Here is a 21,598-nt window from a genome sequence, read left to right as displayed (position 1 = left end):
ATGAAGTTACTACTCCTCCTCCTCCATCTGTTGACAGAAACTCCATTCACAGCCCGTTGTGATTATTAACCACAGCAGAATGCACATGACCAGCACCACATGGCCCATAATGATTAAGTCAGGCGTCCCTCCTTGCGAGCCATTCTCATGCTAGTCAGTGTATATTGTGCTGGTGGTGCCCAAACTGAGTGCGCTTACATGAGACAACCTTCCTCTTTCTGAATAACATGAATGTTAATGATGATTGTCATGGAAGTTTTTAGGTCACATGCTCAAGAGTCGGAAATAACAAAGATGTTAAGATCAAGACTTCGACACAGGAAACAGCTTGACAAATGAATCAGAGTGACACTTTCCCAAAAGGGTGTTAGCATGAAGCATTTTTGTTGGTCAGACAAAACAAGAGCGGTAAACATTCAGACAGTAGATTGACTCCTTTTCTCTCCTCTCTCCACAGCCATCAAGGTGAACTGTCACGGCTCATGTGGCATCTCCAACAAAATGAACGACGCCTCGTGGACTCTGGAGGAGCAGTACTTCAACAGCACGTTGTCGGTGGCCGACAAAGGTCATGACAGTGAAAGCATGATGCTTTTATTCGCTTTTTCTGCCGGTTGTCCTCATACAAACGCATAGGCGCATAAATGGTGACCATAACGTTCAGGCTTTACATTTTTTTATTGGATGATCACACCACGTTTTGCCTATTCCACGCAGCTGTTGATCTTCATTCATATTTGTGCACACTATGAAGAGACCTGAAGACTATCTGATGTGTACTACAGTGAGTGGAAACCAATGGTTGCATAGAAGTTCAGTAAAACTGGTCTAAACATTAACTGTCCTTTAACAGCAAAGCACATCACCATCAGCTTACGTCCTATATGTGAAACAAAGTGTTTCATCCCTGAGAGCCCTGAAATGTCAGAAGCTTCCTCTCATAACGACACTGTATGACGTGACTGAAGCCTCCTGCCTTTCGCCTCATTTGCTTTATGGGACGTCTGCTGCAACAGGCTTAATCCCACAAAGGCAGCAGTAGGTTTTTAGCAGCCGCGTAGTGAGGAGTTAAAGCCTCAATCAGTACGAGTAGCAGTCCCCTGTAGTCACGCTCCGGCTGGCCTCTCCGCATGCCGCCTCCCTGAGGAGAGACGTGGTCTCATCCGAAGGTCGGACATGCACCACAGAGGACGGGTTTCATTTTTCCGGTCCCCGGTCTCTGGGTTCCATCTTGCCCTGAAGCACTGATGCCCGAGAGCTCGCACAACCTTTTGTTGTGTGGGTTGTCTTCCATCTTTTGTATCGGTTGCCGATACCGCCTGCAGCCAGAAGCTGAAATGTGCCATGCATGCATGAAATGTGTTGTACATGCAAATCGCACTGAGGGACTTAATGGCGGTCATTGGAGCACGTAATCCATGCTGGTGGAAACACCAAGAAGCACTTCAGTGTTTAACACTCAGGACTGTGTGCTTCAACATGTGGTATACACCAGATCAGTCTATATCTATATATACAGTATATGTATATATATATACATGCTTTACTGCTGGAAAGTGCATTTACTCAAGTACTGTACTTAATATTAAGTACGTAATAAGTAAGTAGAATATTTAGAAGTACTTGAAGTTTTCAAATTTGACTCGTTAATTCCACCGGTGTCAACATTGTGCTGTTATCCCCATTTCAAGATATGCTAGCAGGGAGTTGCACCTGTTGAAACACAAATAAGGTTCAGAAGCTGAAACTGAAGATATTTTGCATTGTAGATACTATATTATATTATATATTATGTCAGATCACAACAGAAGTTGTCCCTCCTTTCTCTTCCTTCTTTCTTATTATGAACCTGTAGGAGATTCAAACGTGTCATTATTACAACAGCGTAAATAATTGTAACATTTGATTGGAACAGTTGGATCAAATGTCAAAACAGGGAAGTGAAACCTAAGCTTTAGATAAGGCTTAGATTACTCAGACTGCGCAAACAAACAGTTGGCGTACTGTATGAGCTGAGGTCTGAATGGTGCATGGATACAGGATACATTATCTGCAGGGTGCCAAACAGTCAGTATAAACAAACAGCCAAGTTAGGCTGTTAGCACACGTGAGTAAAAAATAAACACAACAGCAGGGCTGGAAATCACACCTCAACACTTGTTTTTCAGACAGACCTAAATGTGTTCAGGGTATTAAAAGCTGTCCAGTGAAAGCAGGCGGAGTCAGTCTGGTCAGATTTGTGTCTTGTTATACTTATTCTTTGATCAGAAGTTCCAGATTTAAATTGAATTATTTTGCCAGTATTTTGTTTTGGTAAAGCTCTTGAACAGCTGTCCGTTTGTAGACATAATGTTACGTAATATTTTTGCTTTCTTTTGTAAAAATGAAAAAAAAAAACTACTTCATTCCTTTATGTTTGTCAAAGTTAAGTATTTTGGTATTGCCACTGAAACTCTGGTATTGTTTCAATGTTATTCTCTACAATTGTAAAGTGAACCAAAATACTTATTCTATTAGACATTGGGCTGCAAAAACTTTGTAGGAATTCATATGAGAAATAAAAAAAATTAAACAAAAATAAATACCACCATGTTTAGCACATTTGCATTATCTTTGAGGACAAACTACATTCTATATTTCAGTACACACATGCACACACAGTGTACACTGTAAAACACCAGGCGCACCGCACTCCAAACGGAGGAGGACATAAATAATTCATCACACACCCTCCCTCCGCGCTCCCCTTTATCTCTGACATTTTTTCCACATCCCATTCTCTTCCGAAAATGGGCCGCTCTGCCCCCAAGGGCTGAGCGGCACAGGGGGAGCGCGACAGGAAGGGTGACAGAAGACCACCACACACACACACACACACACACACACACACACACACACACATACACAAAGCAAGCGACACTCACTTTGGCTGACTGATAATGTGGTATGCCACAGATGCTTGGCGGTTGGAGGACTGAAGACCAGTGATGTCAGCGTCCATTCTTCATCCTGTCACTGTTGTCAGTTCATGACCTTCAGGAAATAAGGATCTCCCTCCCACTGCTGCAGCGTGTTACTGGTTACAAACTGACAGCTTTATATTTAGACCATGCTGGACACGTTTCCTTTTGTTGCCATGTTTTACGTTATCTGTTGATGATGCGTTACACGTCTGTGCACAGACAGCATTTGTTGCAGCGTTGTTTTCTTTCAGTTAGCTAAATGAGAACCGACTTTCAAAAAGCACCATCAGGTGAAAAGTCCTATTTAATGTCATCTTATTAGATTTATGGATGTTGTACTTCGACACCACAAGGCAGAAAATACAAACCAAGGAGAGAAAGTGGATCGAGGGTCGAAGGTCTCTTTTACTCAACTCAATCGCCCATTTAGGATTTCTATCATCGGTCTTCTGTGTTTATTATTCCTATTCTAAGAGAAGTGAGTTATCTACCACAACATTAAGAATTAGGACATTTTAGAAAACTTTCTTTTGTTGACATTCAAAGAACGGCACAGCACATGAGTTACATCGTCGTAGCTGTTGGTTTTTTCCCTCTCCGTGATATTTTGAGTTAAATTGAGTTAACAAAACAGCATAGTGTTGATACATATTATGTTTTAGCAAAAGTTTCTTAATAATTTGCATCATTACAAGAGTTGATATGATTTGTAATCTCTTATTTCTGAGACAGAACCTGTAAGTTACTGTCGGTCTTTCCATCCACCTGTTTTCATCTGCATTTTTAATTTGCATATTAAAAAAAACTGAGCGGAAACACAGAAAATTCAAAACATTTTTAAATATTGTAAAAAAGTTGTTACGCTTGGCTGAGGTGTAAAGGTTGTTAGAAATAGAAAAAGCTAATTGATAAAAGCACAATGTGACAAAGTGCGATGGGAGCAGATGTGATGTAACCGTCCTCACAGAAAAACAGGAAACTAACAGAAATGTCACATTTACATCCAGCTTTCTACTTTGAGCCATTTGAGGTCCGACTGTCACTCCTTTTAATGACGTCATCTTGTTGCGCCCTCCTCTTCTGCAGTGGTATATGGGTTACCTGACTGGAGAGTTGTCGACCACCTACTGCCTATCTTGATGATCCAGCTCCAGATAATCACATAACCACAATGGATGGAAACAAGCATTCGGATTTTCTAGAAATGAGGTTAAAATGTGCAATACATTTGGAGGGAAAACTGGCTAATACAGCCTTGTCTGGCCCGTTTTAGCAAGGCTCTCAACAGTTGAGTATATAAAGTGGCTGCACCTGCACAGCGCTGGTTTCGAGCACAACTGCTTCCTCAAGCAGTAAACATGATGCAAATGAACACACACACACACACGCACGCAGTCTGAGCACTTCCCCTCAGTAAACCAAGGCTAACGGGGGGAAAAGCCGAGTTGTGCCCATCCCTAATGAGGTGAGACATGTTGCTGTCTGGAAGAAATTAATTGGGCTGTCAGATCATCTAGAGAATTAATAAGCCGACTCTCTCAAGGTTTTTCTTATCGCGAACGAAACTTATGAAAAGATAAACTACAATGAGCTGATGCCATCGAGCCTGGTCTGTATATCCAGAGCCTGGTACATCTTAATCCTCTGTGCCACAGAGCTCCATTGTTGTCAATGAGCCCCACTGTCGCACTAGATGACATGTTCTTTCATCACCATGAACAGATACACCATCCTGCTGCTGTAAATGCTCACTACATCCCCGGTGTGTGTATTATTCCGCAGCTGAAAATAGTCCCCAACAAATTCACAATTTACCCCTGTTTGAGTAACATTCGTGAAAGCTACAGTGCCCAGCTGTTTGGGGAAATTATTTTACCTTCTTCCTCTTCTTCAATGGGAATCAATGGCCTCCTTGGTAGACAGGATTCTTTGACAATGAGAGAAATATAGAATTAAACCAGGCTTGTTCTTTGATCCCAGTGATGCTGACCTGCAGATGTTTCAACTGAGCAGAAGAATGCACTCGGTCTTAGGTCGATCGCTGCTTTCCCCCACGGAGCCACTCTGCTTGTAAATCATTGATTAGCTTTGCTGAGAAATGCTCCAACTTTGCCAGCTCCACGTGTTACCGCTTCCTCCGACACCGGCTGATTGGTTTCAGTTGCTAGTTTTGTTCGCTACAGAAGACTCGGCTCAGCTGTCTCTGAACAATGACGCTGCTTTGTCTCAGAAACTCCATCCCTCTGGGAAAGTAGGTGATCCTCACAGGACTTCTAATGTATACTCGGGGGTATGGGAAGTCGAAATATACACAATCACACAGACCCTGATCTATATTTTCAACCATTAATGTAATTTGCATTTAACTGAGAGACTTCCTCTTTTACAGGAACCCTGGGGGCAGGCGAGCACAGTTTCCCCTTCCAGTTTCTCATTCCAGGTGAGTGTGGGATTGACCCAGGTGACCCGTTCAACTTCATTCCTCCACGTCGGAGGCACGCCTTCAGGTCTCGTAATAGTTTTCCAGGTCCGCGATAACATCTGATAGCATGAGACTTTTCCTGTTGGTGTACTTACAAAGTGCTCAGCCCTAAGCCCTTTGTCTCCCACACAAAGCAGACGCACACAGATCTGCGATACCGATGCAGTGTGAAGGATCCTTACCTAGTTAATGTTTAAGAGATTTGGGGAGGAACGTGCCGATTGTGACGTGACTCAGCGTGATAAATAATCTGTATTCCACATGCCACTTCACATACACGGCTACGTAGATTTTTTTTTCCGAAGGCTGACGAGTAAAATAGATGACATCACAATCACGCACATGACACGGAGATCAGCCGAACATGCTTGGCATTTGTGAGGTTCACACACAGTGCAGTATCTGTCTGGTATCTTGCACTCTCTCAGGCGTGGGCTGAAGCACAGGGGGGGGATTGGGTTATTTTTAGTTCCCTCTCCTGTTGTGCAGTCACTGTTTAATTGGTCTTCATGCCCCTCCTCTCAGACCCTCTGACTTGAGAGCATCAGCACAGGGCATGTTAACTGTCATGTAGTGATGAGGGGAGACAAACCCACATTATGACATATTTAATAAGATATTGCATCATTTGCATATTTAAACATAGCTTTTTAGAGCGCTTGTAATCTGAAATAGAATGCCTTAATGGGAGTAATCAGGTGGGAAAGTTCCGTGGTGATACCTATTAGTTAAACATGTTCACCCTATTCATGTGGGTTGTCTCTCCAGAAGTGGCTCATTGGAGAGTCAAGTGTCTCGTATGCCCCCTGCTGGTACAGCACAGACTGATTTGGTCTGTAGTTAAAATAGACTTGCAGCAAATAAAGTCTTTAGGTAGAATGACCTGACTTTAACACTGGGTTCCAATAGGTGATGGTGATAATGAGTTTTATTTGTAATCCTCTTTAAGAAATGTTCATGTGTAGATATAAAAACATCTCAGCATCAAAACACATCATAAACGTGTTGATGTGCAACATTTCAATAAGAAATGAATGAATGAAGTGTGGTAGTTCATTAAATAAATGCAGTGTCATCTGGTAGAGGTTGCACTATCTTGGAAGGAAAAGACTACGTATTGTTGTACAAGTATGATAATAAAGTTGAATGGAATTGAAGAAACATTTAAAAACAAAATCCTCTAAAAATAAAAACTCTATAATCTGTATAATCAACTAAAGAGCAGTTCCTTCTCAAAGACAGAGACACAGAGACCTCGAAGCTTGTTTAAATGTGTGATGAAGCGTGACAGTTAATGGTTCAAAGTTATTTTCAAATGAAGTAAAAAGTTAATAATACACTTAAGCCCACCAACTCAGCTATGGCAGGTACAGCGGGTCGTTGATTAACACATCATTGACGTTTCACCTTCGAACTCTGTCAGAGTGTCCTCGAGCAAGAAACACTGGGACCCAGTTTGCTCTAGATGTGTGCTGGGATGGATGTGAGGGTGCTGTAAAGTGGGATAAAGGTGCTACATGAATGCAGGCAGTGCGAGAGGTATGAATCTTCACTGGCCTCATGATTCAACCTAATTACGATTCACCTGCTCAACGATTCTCGAGGAACAGTTATAAAACGAGCATTTATCTGCGTCGAGGCATCAGATTGTGTCCTGGTCTGATCAATTTTTTTCAGTGAGACGGGGGAAGGAGTAGGCCGAGATAAATTCAGTGCAGAGACACTTACGGGGATAAATAGGGTTGGATGAAACGGTGGATGACCTCATTCCAAAAGGACATGAGATACACGTTGAAGATGAGAAAAACAAACAATATGAAAAAGTGATACACTTTGATAGAGTGCTAGAACCTTTTATCCTTATCATGCAAGAATCCTTGTTTTCATACAAATTAACTGAATAAACTGTAATAACCAGTGAGCAGCTGATGATCATAGCAGAAGACGAGGACAGCCTTAACATGCCCAAACATTCCCTATCTCACTGTTGATTTCTGAAGTTAAACTGTCAACCGTGACACATTTCAAAACACCAACACTGAGCTAAGGCGTTGGCTGCTATACTCAAATCAGGGAGCACGCTGTGAGACAAAATATGTGTGAATGAAATACATGCTTTTGAAATCAAATCAAAAGAGTTCCCTCCAAACAGGATTCCTTCTCACGAGCAATGTATTTCCCTGTTTAGCAGATGAAACCTTCTCTTCTTGATCTGAACACTAAAGTAATTCTTGATTTGGTGATTTGCAGGTTAAAGGCCAAGCTTTAAACTGGGCTAAATTTGGATGAAGAAACATCTTTAGGTGTCTAGGTTACATATTACACCATTTTACTGACTACAGTTCAACTTGTAACAGGAGCGGATGCCATATTGAAATATAGTCACTGACATGCTGTTGAAATGATGTTAATATGTAACTCAGACATCCGAACAAGTGTCTTCAGCTGCGCTAGCTGCTCTGTGAAACCTTGTGCTTTGAGCTTAAAACCTCTCAGCACGCCAACATGCTGATTATGAAGCAGGTACTGTACAATGTTAACCATGTTCAGCGTCTAAGTTTAGTGTGTTAGCATGCTAGCATTTGCTAGTTAGCAGCTAGTTAGCTTTGCCTGTATTTAGTCAAACCAAGGTATTGGACAAATTGAAATTTGGACTCTGATGATGGCACTAATTGAAAAGTCAAGGGGTCACCAGAGAGATGACAGCTCATCCTTAGGGCAATAGTAATATCTGAACCAAATTCCATGGCAATCCATCTTAGAGTTTGACAACCCTCACGGTGGCACCAGAGGAAAATTCAATGGGATTCATCCACTGGGGACCATGAATAACTTTTACCACAACTGTGGCCCAGTTTCAACATAGGTGGCAATTTCTTTTCAAGATCTTTTGACCTGTAAATCAACAAGTGCTCACTTGGTTCCTTGGTTGTACAAGTTGTGATGTCTCGGGGGGCTGCCTATTGAAATGAAGTTAGCAAGTTCAACTGCAGCTCAAAGGAACAAGGCCGATTTCGCAATCCTTTTCAGCAGCTACGAGCAGCCTCAGTCTGGTGTGTCTCCAGGGAAAGTCGGCCTGGTGCTTCAGTCCGTCCACAGCTCTGTCCTGGCTCCCAAGCTGTCTGAAACAAAACACAACAACAACCCACATTCTCCTGCTTGATTCTTATTGACAGCAGCAGCAGCAGCAGACTTGTCCCTGGAGCAGCCGCCCGCCTCGCTGACATTAGCATCTGAATGAGGATCAGTGAGAAACGGAACGCTTCAAGATAGTGAGAGGGGCTCAGCTTTTGTTTTGACAACACATTAATCACATTTTTGTAGATGGTGTTTGGGAATTTACATGCAGATTGTTTGTACGGCTCACACTTCTAGAAGAGCTTTTTTTTTTTCTTCCTTTCCTCTGGCTCTGAACATCTCTCTCCTGCTGTCTGTCTGGCTGCTTTCTCCCCAGATAGTTTTTTTTTATCTGCCTCTCCTTAAATTGCCTTCCCTCCAGCCTTGTGCCTCCCTGTTTCCTGCTCGTCACTGCTCTTTCCTCGAGTCACAAGAACAATCGGTGTCCTTTTATCTACTCTGGACTAATGTGCAGGAATCAGTCTGAAAAGCTCCTTCCCTCTCGTGGCAGCTCTGATAGAGGCCTACATGGATAAGGACACTGTCCTCCCCCTACTGCTAACTCCATAAAAGAAAATCTATTTAAATTGTAGCCCGATTCATTTAGCTTTTTTCAGGAATATCCATTGAGATACCTATGCACTTAACCTTTGAACTGGAATTTCTTTTCCTTATAGTATAATTTGTCTCAATAAAAAAAAGAATAGTCTGTACGGTACCATACCTATGCACATGAAATTAACTGTAATGACATCTGTCTGTTAGTAGTGTCTAACAATTTAATTCTGAGCAGCATTTTGTATTCTTACGGGTTATCAAAGATGCAAAATACCTTTTTTCAAACCTTTTGATTGAAAAAATCAAACGTATGGGCTTTAGCGGTCCTTTCGCCCCAAAATATCAGTAACTGTTCTCAGTGTGAAAGTAACGTCTGCAATCCTCTCTTCAGTCGCTGTTCCGACTTCCTTTGAGGGACCCTTTGGGAAGATTATTTACCGCGTGAGGGCGGCTATCGACACGCCCCGCTTCTCTAAGGACTACAAAGCCCAGAGGCCCTTCTACCTGCTCAACCTGCTCAACCTAAATGAGGTGCCTGCCATTGAAGTAAGTGTTCGCAGCACAAGTTTCCCTACTTTTTGATAATCTCTCTGCTCATTGTATTGCTGAACAAACCTGAATGCTGCTCTTCTGTTCTTTCGAAATAGTTTAGAATCGAATGCAGAAACAGGAGGAGATCAGCGCTTGTCTCAGTCGAGGCTTATTTGATTTGATGGCAGAGCAGGATCTAATTCATTTTCTCCCCAACCTTCCCTGCATTACTCACTTACCATTCACTCTCTTCCCGACATGACTGTCGGAGTTTCCTGATACTCTGGAACTAAGCCGGGATAGATAATCAGCACAGCATCAGCTAATTTAGGCTTCTTTATCACCGCACTAACAAACGTTTATCCTGCGACTCCACAGCATCCGAGTTACGCTGTGACCACGAAGAAGTTCAGCTACCTCCTGGTGAAGACGGGGACCCTGATGCTGAAAGCTCGCAGTGACCTGAGGGGTTACATCCCCGGGCAGGTCATCAAGTTAGCCACTGAGATCCACAACAAGTCTGGGAAGGACACAGGGTGTGTGCTGGCCAGTCTCATACAGGTAGATCAGTGAATATTATCAGTAATAATTATGTTTGTTTTTTTACCACCATAACTTCTTGCTGCAGTGAGTCATCTTTGGAAATATTGTCTCGCAAATGCTTTCAGGTGTTAAGCGCAGAACAGGTGCACTGAGTCTGAGAAAACAGAAAATGGATGCAAGAAAAATGAGAAGCATAATCTGTGTCTCCCTTATTATGAGCACAGCCCCCCGGAATTATCCATTTTAAGGAATTTATTGTCATTCATAGAACTAAAACCTCCCTGTGGGAGCACATGAAATCTCTCTATAATAATAGAGGTTTTCTTGATCCGTTTTCGAAGGAGCCGCTTTTCCTTCCAATAAGCTAGAGGCGGGTGAATCGGTTTGAAGTCACCATCGCATCTTTTTGTGTCCGCGCACCAGAAAGTGACCTACAAGACCAAGCGGCCTGTGTTCGACCTGCGGACCATCGCAGAGGTGGAGGGAGCCGGAGTGAAAGCAGGAAAACATGCAGAGTGGAGAGAGCAGATCATCGTCCCTCCTCTTCCTCAGTCAGCACTGGCCCGCTGCAGCCTCATAGACATCGACTATTTCATTCAGGTCAGTGTGTGTGTGTGTGTGTGTGTGTGTGTGTGTGTGTTTAGAAGTGCATAATATTATTAAAAAAGACTTATCCTCTGAGCTTCCAAAGTTCATTCTCTTCCGAAGTGGAGCGTACTTAAAGGGCAACACTGTTTTTTAATGTTTGTTGTTTTTGTGTTCCTGCTGGCGCCTGCACACATTCAGAATATTTTAGATTTCAGAGCTTGTTGTTACTGTAAACACGGCAGCTAGATATACTGTACATTTTCACCTATTCTGGTGTATTTTATTGCAGCCGGATGAATAATAGCATCGTACACTGTATTATAGGGGTATCATAGTAATTATTCTCTTGGATCAGTTGTAAATGTGTACCCAAATTTAACTAATATATGCCCAGATTTTTGAAAATATGAACAAAATACAATGAGCCTTAACTATATTACAGTATAAAGTTCAAATCGAATTGAGGCCTGTTCTCCCATCACAAATGCTGTTTGTGTTTCAGGTGTCACTAAAATCTCCAGACGCCGTCGTCACTCTGCCCATCTACATTGGGAACATCGCTGTGAACTTGTCTCCGTCGAGGCCCGTGCTCTCCTGTCCAGACCGCTGCGGCGCAGCCGTCGCACCCAGTGCGGCGGGCGTGACGCCCAGTGCTCCGCCGGCGGAGGAGGAGGAGCCAGAGGAGGGGCTGTGTGCAGGCGGCGTGGCCAGTGAGGAGATTCCCACCAAGAGTCACTCTCAGCAGGATCCCTCAGGTCAGCCGGTCACCATGTCCCCCAGCGCCTTCAGCCACGCACCGGGTGCGGCCCTTGCTCCTGGCCACAGACAGCCCAACGCGTCCGCTCCCCTGTTCTGTGTGTCCACCGGGGCCACCATACCTTTCTTCACCGAGGGAAACGTGACTCCCATCCCCACTTCCTGTTCTCTCATCCTCCCTCCAGAGTACAGCAGCTGGGACTACCCTCATGGTTAGTTCTTCGACACCGGCACACTGACAAACACATATGCACACAGGGACACATAAGATAGCAGTTTGATTTAATGGCCAATTAAATAGTCATGTCACCCCTATCACAGTCAGTGCTTTGAAATGTCTTTATTATGTTTTCACCTCAGTGAATTCAAGTGATGAATTGTCTGAAGTTCGATCTCTAAAACCGGATAAACCCTGGCTGGTGTTGAGCCAAGAGTCGCCTCTTGCAGTAGTGTTGTCATATGTCCTTTTTATAGGTAAACCTTAATGAGACAAACACAAGAACTCTCACAATCACGTGGCCCACATGTCGCATATAAGCAATCACACACCAAAGTTTTATCGCTCAGCCACAAATCCTGCCAAATTCTGTAAGGCAGCTTTCCACTCATGCAGAGGTCCTGACTATTCCAAAACGTTGCCGTTTGAACAGCTCTCACAAGGTTTAACAAGCCCACAACATTAGTTTTTGTCTGAAACTGAAACTACTGTTCTGTTGAGCGACAAAGCTAACCCTTTAAAACTTAGGGCACCAGCTGTGTATTCGTAATGCTGGAAACACCTTGGTACGGTAAGTGCTCTTGAATGCACCCTCGGGCCAGTTAGTGAAGACAGACACTTTTACATTTCACATGAAAACAAGTGAGGGATGACCTAACACTGCAGGTGCTTCTGAGTTCATTTAATGTGGTTGCTGAAGCATTCACAGTTGAAGCTCAATAGTCCTATAGCATGTAATCTATTAATTCTATAATAACCACAGAGTAATGCCATGATTATTACAGAAACCCATGTTCACTCTTTCATGTCAAAGCTGAAATGTGTCAAAAGCACATTCATAATCACATTTCAGATAGACTGATGAACCCTACATGACAAATCCACTGACTTACAGTGATACTTTAGTAGTTACTACAGAGCAGAGGCAGGACTTCAGCTCTATCACCGACTTTATTTTTCTTCTGCCTTTGTGTGTTACAGAGCCCCCACCCACTTACGAGGAAAGCTGCAGTAGCGCCGACTCCAGTTTCAACAGTAGACAGTAGAGAAGAAGCCGGTGATGAAGCATCATCACCCACTCTCGTCCGCATTCGACACTCTCGACTAATCGAGACAGAGACACCGCGGGTTACAGAGGATGGACGATAACTCCACCCCCAAGAACACCCCAAAGATTGTTTCCTTGTCCTCGAATAAGTAAAAAAAGAAAAAGGGATCATATCTTATATTGAGTATAAGTTTAATTTCTCGTGTCTCATCAGGTAGAGTCAGACCGAATGGGTGAACATCACTGTGCCTAAAAGAAGTATTTTGGATCACCACACAGCATTTCCAATATTCAGTGATTGGACATGGAGTTCAATCTGTTTTGTTTTTCCAATCCATTTTTGCATCTGTGATGCCTTGAAAATTATTTCGGCCGACTGTGCCCTTGTTATTGTGGTCCACCGCTGTCCTCGGCAGCAGCAGCAGGGCAGAGATGTCTAAAGGAGAACTCATTACCAGAGGTTGTGGTTTGTCTAGTTTAACTAGTTAAAACACCAGTGTGTAGGATAATCTGTGATTATAGCATCTTCATAATAATACCACTAGAAGAGTCCAGTCAGAATCCTACACATATTGGCTTTAAAGACAAATACAGTCCCAGCAGCACCTCTCAGTTGTGTAACCTGAAACAGAGGGAGCAGTAAAATCATCAAAAATAACTTACTGTAGTGAGAATTTGTATATTTTCTAGCATTACTTTTATCGACATGACAAACAGGAATATTTATATAATAAAAAATGTTTTACTTAAATTTGACTCTAGACAAGATATTTTATGTTGAGAGAAATGAAACACATAGAGTGTGCTCTGATCTCTTTTTGGAAAGATTGATTATCTTAGATTAATATATATATATATATATATATATATATATATATATATATATATATATATATATTTGAACTGCCACCATGTGCTGTTGCCTCATACAACTGAGAGGTTTGACACCAGTTTTGTATTCAGAGGATAGTTTCTCTGCAGATGAGGCTCATTTCTCCTGCAGCTGGATGTGTCTACTGCAGTGAAGACTCGGTCTATGTCTGCCCTCTTGTGGCCGTCACTGGTACAAATTTATCTCAAACTCCTCTTGAAAGTGGAGCTTAACATGATCAGCCATGCAAATACTTCACTGAGTCCCTGCTTCTGTGATGCACCAAGTGAGGCCTGCTGTTTGAATTGTTTGTTGAGCAGAACGGACAAATTGAGGTTTTGAGATGCGTGTTGTGTTGAGATGTGATGCAGGTGTTTAGCGTCACTGTGTCAGTCTGAATGAGATTATACCTTGTGGTTTTTTTCCTCTCTGTTGCCTTAACGTTCTTTTAGTGTTACGTCCGTGAGATGAGAACGCTCTGAAACTTCAGCTGGTGCAGACGATAAACATACATGTGCACAACACAACACTTTTTAGTATTTGCACGGGTTTCTGACTCTACGTCTTGTGTGTGTGTGCGTGTGTGTGTGCGTGTGTGTGTGCGTGTGTGTGCGTGTGTGCGTGTGTGTGTGTGAGAAACAACTTGTTTGGACAAGTTCACCTGAGGTCTGTTTTCCCTCAAATTCAACTATTTCAAATTGATTTGTGCTTCAGCGCCTGTGTTAAATTACCTGTTAGAGACATTTTCTTTGCCTGTGTACAAGGTCTGGGTGATAATTCCACACTTTTATCTTTCAGTCTGACCTTTTGATCTGATCTCATCATGTTATCACTCCCCAAATGCCTCCTGTCCAAATTAGCTCATCTTAACTCGTCAGCCTTTATTATAAACTAACCAAGAGTTTGATCTCATGTCATTCATAAGAGTGGAACAGAGTTTCTGTGGATTCTGTTATTTTACCACATTTTAGCACAATCTCAAAGTCTATCCTGTGAATTCAGAAGACAAAAACATGTCGACTCCTCACCGTAGATCACGTTGCCAAGTGTTGTTCCAGAATTTGTATTTTATTTTGTGAGACACGTCCGCTCCGAGATTTTCCACAAACTGCTGTTACTGTTGGAAACCTGACAGTCCCCCAAACTACGTTGTGTCCTGGCTCTACATCATTGTGAATGCATGCCTTAAACAATCTGGATTCCCACCACCTTGTGATGGACTTCTCTTCTTCTCCGTCAGGGATGCGCAGCGCTTCCTTGGTTCTGTCTCCTGTGGACTGTGCTTAGTGCACCTGATGTATACAAATGTAGCTTTTAAAAGCAGCGAGGACACTGGACCTTAAACCTGTTTTTATTCTTGTTTTAGAAAATGTGTGCAATTCCTTTCATCTCTTAAGAATGCTGCAGCACCAACTCCCTGAAGTCATTTCACGCTGCCTTTAGCAATCCTGCTTCTGTTTAATTCCTCTCCACCAAAAGGTACGATAGCTTTATGAAGCTCCAACTGTTCTGTGTTTCATTCTTTTCCCCTCACATATTGATGAGTGGTGTCTGGTTTTGTATTTTTCTACTTGTTAAACTGTTTACAGGTGCGTATGCAGACACTCATAGTAGCACCTCAATCAGTAAATGTAATATTTCAGCATACAGTGAAGAATCAGTTGTACTGTACAGTATAACAATAAAGATATACAACGTGTTTTTGTTTATGTCAGCAGAGTCGGCTTTGTTCTGACATAGGAACATGCTTCCAAAACTAATTTTATTTTTATTTTAAGAAACAGTGAGCATACCTTTCAACAACAAGGCAGTTAAAAGTGCATTACATAGAGCAAACATTTATATTTGTTTAGACTTAAAAAACAACAACATAAGGACACCGCTGATCTCCAGCTACATCTCAGTGTGATCATGTGTGGAACTGCAGGAATCCTGGTGAAAGGTTCCCAGTTGTTATAAAAGCGGCACACAGAAAAGCAGTAGAAGCTGTTGCAATGGTGGCTAAAATCAAAAGGACTCCGGGGTAAAGATGTTTGCAGAGGATGAGATGTACGATAGTAACATCACAATAAATATAATTTGTCGTCATCGCTCTCAAGTAACAATCAGCCTCCTTCCAGAAACACGGTGTACGGTGCAAGTTTTACGACGAGTAGCCGAAAAGCAACGAATGCTTTCGGCTTCCTCCGTCCATCACGTGATCCAAGTAATTGTGTGGAGTAAACAACGGAAGATTCGATGTGCGCATGCGCATGCGTAGTATTTCGAGCATCTCTATCGACTAAATGTACAATGTTAGCCAAACGTTGGTTATAATGCAAATGTATGGGCAGTTGTACCCGCCCTGCTCGATGTGGACGATACTATTTGAGTTTCCGAGCGACTTTAATCACCGTTTCGACTGTGTAGTTGGTGCCTCGTCCCAAGTTGCTTAAAAACTCAACTACCCGTCAGCCCTCGGGGTTTTTGTCCGGAGTCAGGAGGCAGCCTTGTTCCGCTGCACTGACCGAGGAGCTCTGCTACTGTGGGACATTTGACACATGGCTCGTACTTGAGTGCACTCGAGCAGCAACTCTACCCGGGGCCGTGGGTCGTCAGCGGTGGGAAGCCTGTAGTGAATAACCGCTGAAACTGCGGCGCTCACCAAGTTCACCATGATGTCCGTAAGTGGGGTCTTTGTAGTTTGTCACATTTTGAATTGGAGATATTTCTCTACATGATAAAGTGTGTCGTTGAGTCAGTCAGTGTGTGGGGACATGTGATGTGGACTCTAGGGAGCAGCGCATAGTAGACCTAGAGGATCATATTGAATATGTCTAAGTTGTTGTCCCACATGGAGAGTTTGTGAGGAGTTTAACGCTTTACGGTTAAGTTATCTGTCACTGCTCGAAAATATCTATGACGCCTTCAGGCTAAGGCTGGGCAGTCTGTCCGAAAACACTCTGGTATCACACACAACAACAACCTCAATAACACATCGTGTTGTTTCTACTACTACTACTATTTGCTTTGACTCTTTCAGCTGGATAGCAAATATCGTGAAACTATAACTTGGCATGATCACATCATCAAGTTATTTACCAGCAGTCATCTCAGCTCTACTGAGTTATGGTTGAAATGACAATTGCATTGAACCTTTTCTATGTCAAGCAAACTTAAAAACTCGCTTTGCAAGTTGGATCACATTTGCTAGTAGTGACATGAACAGCTGCATGTGGCACACTGGAAAAACAAGTCATAGTGTGGGCTTTGGAAAACGCTGGACATGAATGTAAAGTAAATGTGGGCCACAGCGTGCAAAACGTATCCGTGCTGTCATTGGAAAAAGTGCACTGAGAGTGTTTTGCAGTAGAAACATTGTCTTCTCTGTTGGCAATCTCAACATTGACGTGGTTTAATGAACAAATAGTCTATCTGGTTCTCTCAAGCGGTTTGGAAGATAAGTTCACAATGGTCACTGTGCCTGGCCTATAAAGTCAGATTGGTGACTCAAGTTGTCTATATTTTACTTTCTCTCTAATGTTTCTTGCTGCCTCAAACACTTGAGGCAGCTGGTGAGAGACGGTCATGCTCGGACCGATGGTGAATTAGCAGGGGAGAGGAGGAAAGAGCCCGGCAGGGGCCGTGCATGCAGACTCGCTTTTAGACGCACTCACAGAGTGCATTCCTGCTGTCAGTCACAGGTCCACCGGAGCAGAGCAGAACAGAGCAGGCTTCTGTTAGACAGTACATCCTGTAATTGTTGGGCAAGACCTGCTGAATTTGTTCAGAACAGTTTAAATTACATTTCCTTCTCTCATTCGTAAAAGGAATCCCAAAAATGACATGTAGAACACAGAGAGAGAGAGAGAGAGAGAGAGAGAGAGAGAGAGAGAGAGAGAGAGAGAGAGCTGATCTCAGAGCAGTGCAGTAGCTCTCAGTCTCACATGAGTGGTCTTGGTGGGAAAGAGGCTGAGGTCAGCAGCTTTGTAACGCCCGGTCCCTGCGTTAATTATGTTTCTCAGAATTGGACCGTTTCTTTTTTTAAACGTAATCATAACCAGTGAAGCGCACACAGCCTTGTAGAGTCTTTAATATGTTTCTCATATCTTCCTTCAGATGACCTTTGGGGTGTCGAGCAGCGTGATGCTGCTGTTTGACTTCTGGGATGTGCACGGGCCTGTAGGTAAGATGCAACAGACATCAGGAGACGTTTATATTTTGTTTGTATATGCGTGTATTTTGAACAGGAATGTCTGGAAACCTATAGTTCAAAACAGTAAGCCTGAAAAGTCTGTAATGATTTTCTCTGAGGAGGGCAGCAGCAGTCACCAGCTACAGTGGATTCAAACGTTGACCTGGTTTCATTGTCAAATATTAACCAGAACATTGATAGAGACTTCAAACCACTGCTGCAGTATGAGATATATATATATATATATTTCTTGTTGTGTGTTCAGTATTAGAACCCGACCAATGGTGGGATTTTGAAATAGACAATATAAATACTTGTTAAAAAAGTAAATAATCAAAAATGTTTATTCTAAGCATCTCTCACATGTAGTTATCAAAGGTGCAGTTTATTACTGAGCTGTACCTCAGTTTGACTCTTTTTCTTCATATTATTTCCGTGTTTGATCTAGATAATGTTTTTAGAAGGCTGTGTTGACCCAGTTCCTGCACATGCGTTCAAGCTTTGTTCTGTCATTTTTTCCTCTAACTTTATACAATATGTATAACGTATGTGAAGTAGTTTCTGATATATGTGATGATGAATATGATACGTTTATGAATAACATATGTTTGATGTTAGAATTATGGCTTTTCTGTGACTGTTGTTTCTGTGCTTTATCTATGTTCTTCATTTAATTGTTAATTGTTCTGCGATGGTCTTATCACCCATTTTTTTTTTTTTTTTGGATGAACCACGCCTGCCAGCATAGAGCTTATTTGCATATTATTGTTTCATGCATTGTTTGCAAGATGTATTAAAGAAGGTGTGGCACTGGTTCACACTTTTCAAACAGTTTTGACCTGACCAAGACCCGAGTAGGAATCGAAACAGTCGTTACTACATTTTTTTGTGGCACGGAGTAGTGTGCTGACTTTACCCGTTTCCTTATCAACATGTACATCTGCCGTCTTCAGGGAAGGAGCCACCAATCTAGTCTGAGCGAGATGAGAGTGGAGTACTCCTTAAGTTGTAAAAATGCCCCAGAGCAAAAGCAACATCCTGGTATTAAGGGTCCAGGAAGTCATTGCAGGCAATCAAGACATTTATTATTATAGTTTACAGATACGATGAAGTGGTATCAATCTTCTTACTCAACCTGTCCAGGAAGCAAATTTACAAAATGTTGAGTTATTCCTTTAAAGTCTAAATTGTGTGTCTTTGTCTCCAGGGATGCTGCTGTCGGTGTTCGTGGTCTTTCTGCTGACGGTCTTCTTCGAGTTGCTCAAGGTGTGGAAGGTGTGGTTGGGGAGTAGCTCTAAGCTGGCTCAGCCCCAGCGTCTGTACGCGGCCCCTCAATCCTTAAGCAGCGACAGCATCCCGGCGCTGGAGAGCAGCGCCTCTGAGTCCGCGCTGACCCCTATGGAGCCGCCCCCTCCCGCTCCGAACACCACAAACCGGTCAGGTCCAAGTAAACATACAAAATCGAACTCCTCTCTCTCTTTATTTCTTTAATGGTGGTCGTGGGCCTCCGTAGACAGTCAACCTGAAATTGTATAAAATGCAAAAAGCAGTTCTAATTGTTCTGCTTCCTCGAGTCTGATCCAGTTTGTTTTCTGTGAAATCAAACATGTGGAGTTCAGTGAGTGTTTAAGGGTACGTCGTTTGGCTGCAACATTGCAGTAATTCCTGAGCTTCATCATTCCCCTGCTTCCTGTCGTAGCTGTGTGTGTGGTCTGCTTTGTGAGTTTGTGTTTATCTGTGCACCTCCACACACACAATGAGCTCCTTATGTCTCACACACGACATGGTCGTGAAACTGAACATTGACCTCCTTCTCTGTTCAATGGTTCAAGTGTCGCATCGTCTGTTACAATGATTGAACCCAAAAACAACATGTAGCCTAAATCACTGACTACCATCTTGACAGACTGCTTTCTTACTATTATACCGAAGTATTTAAGGCAGTGATCCTCTCATACAGCTCTACTTGGTGTAACTCATGTGTTCCTCTCTTCCCTCTGCAGCTGGCTGCTGCATGGTATCCAGGCAGTCCTCCACATGCTGCAGGTGTCTCTGGGCTACATGCTGATGCTGTGCGTCATGTCCTACAACACCTGGATCTTCATCGGTGTCATCATGGGCTCTCTCCTCGGTTATTTCATCTCATTCCCTCTCCTGGGTCAAATCTGATGGTATGGACGGTTCAGAGGATGTTTATTTTCCACTTCTTCCCCCCTGAGTTACATGCTCTGGATACTAAATGGGGAAACTACTTGATTGAGGGGGGAGGGGGGGGGGGCATGAAAGGGGAGTTCCTTGTATGCTAACGAATAAGTTGCACAATACTAACGCACACCACTGTCGCATAGAACTCATCGAGATCTGCAAACAGAAATGCTGGTGCACAGAATCATTCTGATTGTCAGTCTTCTGTCTCTCTTTGGTTTGTGACCGTAGGACACTTGTTAAAGGGACTCTATATGATATTCAGAGCATTAATATAGCGAAAAAACAACTACTTGCTATGTGAATATAGTGAATTGAGCAGAGAAGGAAGTTCCTCTCCCACTGTCTGCGTTGTAATCCAATATTCTCTGGGCTGTGTTTGCACAGCCAGTCCGGCCTTGCGTGTATTTTAGTGCACGTGAGCGCCCCCCACTGGCTAGCTCATGGCCGCCGTTCTGCACTGCACTCGTGCTGCGGTTTATTCATCCTAAAATGCATTGGAGTCGTCCACAGAGGTACAACCCACATCAGTGATGGGGGTCATACATAGCTCGTGGCATATTACTGTTTTTTTGTTTTCTTGGTCAACCTTGACAGACTTTTTAAACTACTACAGTTGTTTTACTAACTGGCTAACTAACAATTAAAGGTGTTATGTCACTACGGATGATTTTTATTTTTTTAAATGAGACTTTCATGAAGATTTTTCTGCCTTTTGCAGTGTGTGAAACTTTAAAGCAGACTCTCTGTTGGAGCTGAGATTTACAGTCAGATATCATAAGACAGGGCTCAGATGAAGGAAGTGAATCATGTGCTAACTTCTCTAATGTGTCATCTTGGTTCATTGACAGTCATTCTCAAACGTATGTCATATACGATCATGTGGTTCTGTGGCAATCATTGACAAACCATGAGCCTGAGAAGAAAAGGAACCTTGAGGCTTACATCTCGGGTGTTTTCTGTTCAGCTATGAAGGTGACAATGTTCCTCCATTGGAAGTACTGGGTCTTAGGTATGAATCTAAATGCAGCAAAATCAAAATGAGCCTTGGATACAGCGTCAATAGGCAGTGTCACAACAGGACACTTGCCTTTATAACATTGAGAGAAAGAGGAATCGCAACTCTTCTCAGCAATGAACATCAGATTGCAGCTTGCTCTTTTCACTACAGATGGTAGTAAAGTAAAAGTGACGCTGACACTAAAAGATGTAGGAACACTTGTACAGCTTCAAAGTTTCCTTTCATTTTCTGGAAATAAACTGATATGTAACTACAAATTCAATAAAAAGACACCTGGAAAGGACAATGTCATTTGATACTTTGGTTCTAATAAAAAATGAAGATGTAAAGAAGATGTTTGTACTTTTATTTATTCACACACTTTAATTCCACTTCTGGTCTCCCGTACTTTCAGTATTTCTTTTCTATTTGTCCTGGAATAGTTTTCTCCTTTCATTTCCAGTATTTTTATTTTTTTTTTATTACTGGAGATGTAGATGCAAATACAGTATCCAACAGCAACACGTATCTCCATGTTTCATATT

At 42.6% G+C, this 21,598-nt stretch overlaps 2 protein-coding genes across 4 annotated transcripts in view; both read left to right on the top strand.

Annotated features, from left to right (window-relative positions):
- Positions 1 to 13,646, top strand: part of arrdc1b (arrestin domain containing 1b) — a 31,090-nt gene extending 17,444 nt beyond the window's left edge. Inside the window, exons 2-8 of the mRNA XM_031855567.1 lie at positions 458 to 568; positions 5,353 to 5,403; positions 9,512 to 9,666; positions 10,030 to 10,212; positions 10,618 to 10,794; positions 11,285 to 11,750; positions 12,737 to 13,646. Of these exons, the coding sequence (XP_031711427.1) occupies positions 458 to 568; positions 5,353 to 5,403; positions 9,512 to 9,666; positions 10,030 to 10,212; positions 10,618 to 10,794; positions 11,285 to 11,750; positions 12,737 to 12,801 (1,208 nt within the window). The 3' untranslated portion in view covers positions 12,802 to 13,646. The remainder of the gene's footprint in view (positions 1 to 457; positions 569 to 5,352; positions 5,404 to 9,511; positions 9,667 to 10,029; positions 10,213 to 10,617; positions 10,795 to 11,284; positions 11,751 to 12,736) is intronic.
- A 2,182-nt stretch (positions 13,647 to 15,828) lies between these two features.
- Positions 15,829 to 21,406, top strand: slc31a2 (solute carrier family 31 member 2). Of its 3 annotated transcripts, none has more exons than XM_031855575.1 (4): positions 15,829 to 16,337; positions 17,773 to 17,839; positions 19,056 to 19,114; positions 19,852 to 21,406. In XM_031855575.1, exons 1-4 carry the CDS (start codon positions 16,329 to 16,331, stop codon positions 20,152 to 20,154), a joined length of 438 nt encoding a protein of 145 aa, XP_031711435.1. In that variant the 5' UTR covers positions 15,829 to 16,328; the 3' UTR covers positions 20,155 to 21,406. The 3 variants fall into 3 exon arrangements, with proteins under 3 accessions (XP_031711435.1, XP_031711434.1, XP_031711436.1); XM_031855574.1 differs by having other exon boundaries at positions 15,846 to 16,337; positions 19,056 to 19,284; positions 19,852 to 20,100; XM_031855576.1 differs by lacking the exon at positions 15,829 to 16,337 and having other exon boundaries at positions 17,773 to 17,835; positions 19,056 to 19,284; positions 19,852 to 20,100.
- The last annotated feature ends 192 nt before the right edge of the window (positions 21,407 to 21,598 follow it).

Source organism: Anarrhichthys ocellatus, unplaced genomic scaffold (genome assembly GCF_004355925.1).
Source record: "Anarrhichthys ocellatus isolate YVR2014 unplaced genomic scaffold, GSC_Weel_1.0 scaffold16, whole genome shotgun sequence".
Classification (NCBI taxonomy): domain Eukaryota; kingdom Metazoa; phylum Chordata; class Actinopteri; order Perciformes; family Anarhichadidae; genus Anarrhichthys; species Anarrhichthys ocellatus.
The sequence above is the reverse complement of the archived record's forward strand: the minus strand, read 5'-3'. Positions and strand labels throughout refer to the sequence as shown.

What these genes read in the sequence shown, in the direction of transcription:
- slc31a2 (XM_031855574.1), top strand. An exon ending in GGATGTGCACGGGCCTGTAG is followed by an intron (nt 17,840 to 19,055) that starts GTAAGATGCAAC and finishes CTTTGTCTCCAG; the next exon opens with GGATGCTGCTGTCGGTGTTC. An exon ending in GCTCCGAACACCACAAACCG is followed by an intron (nt 19,285 to 19,851) that starts GTCAGGTCCAAG and finishes TTCCCTCTGCAG; the next exon opens with CTGGCTGCTGCATGGTATCC.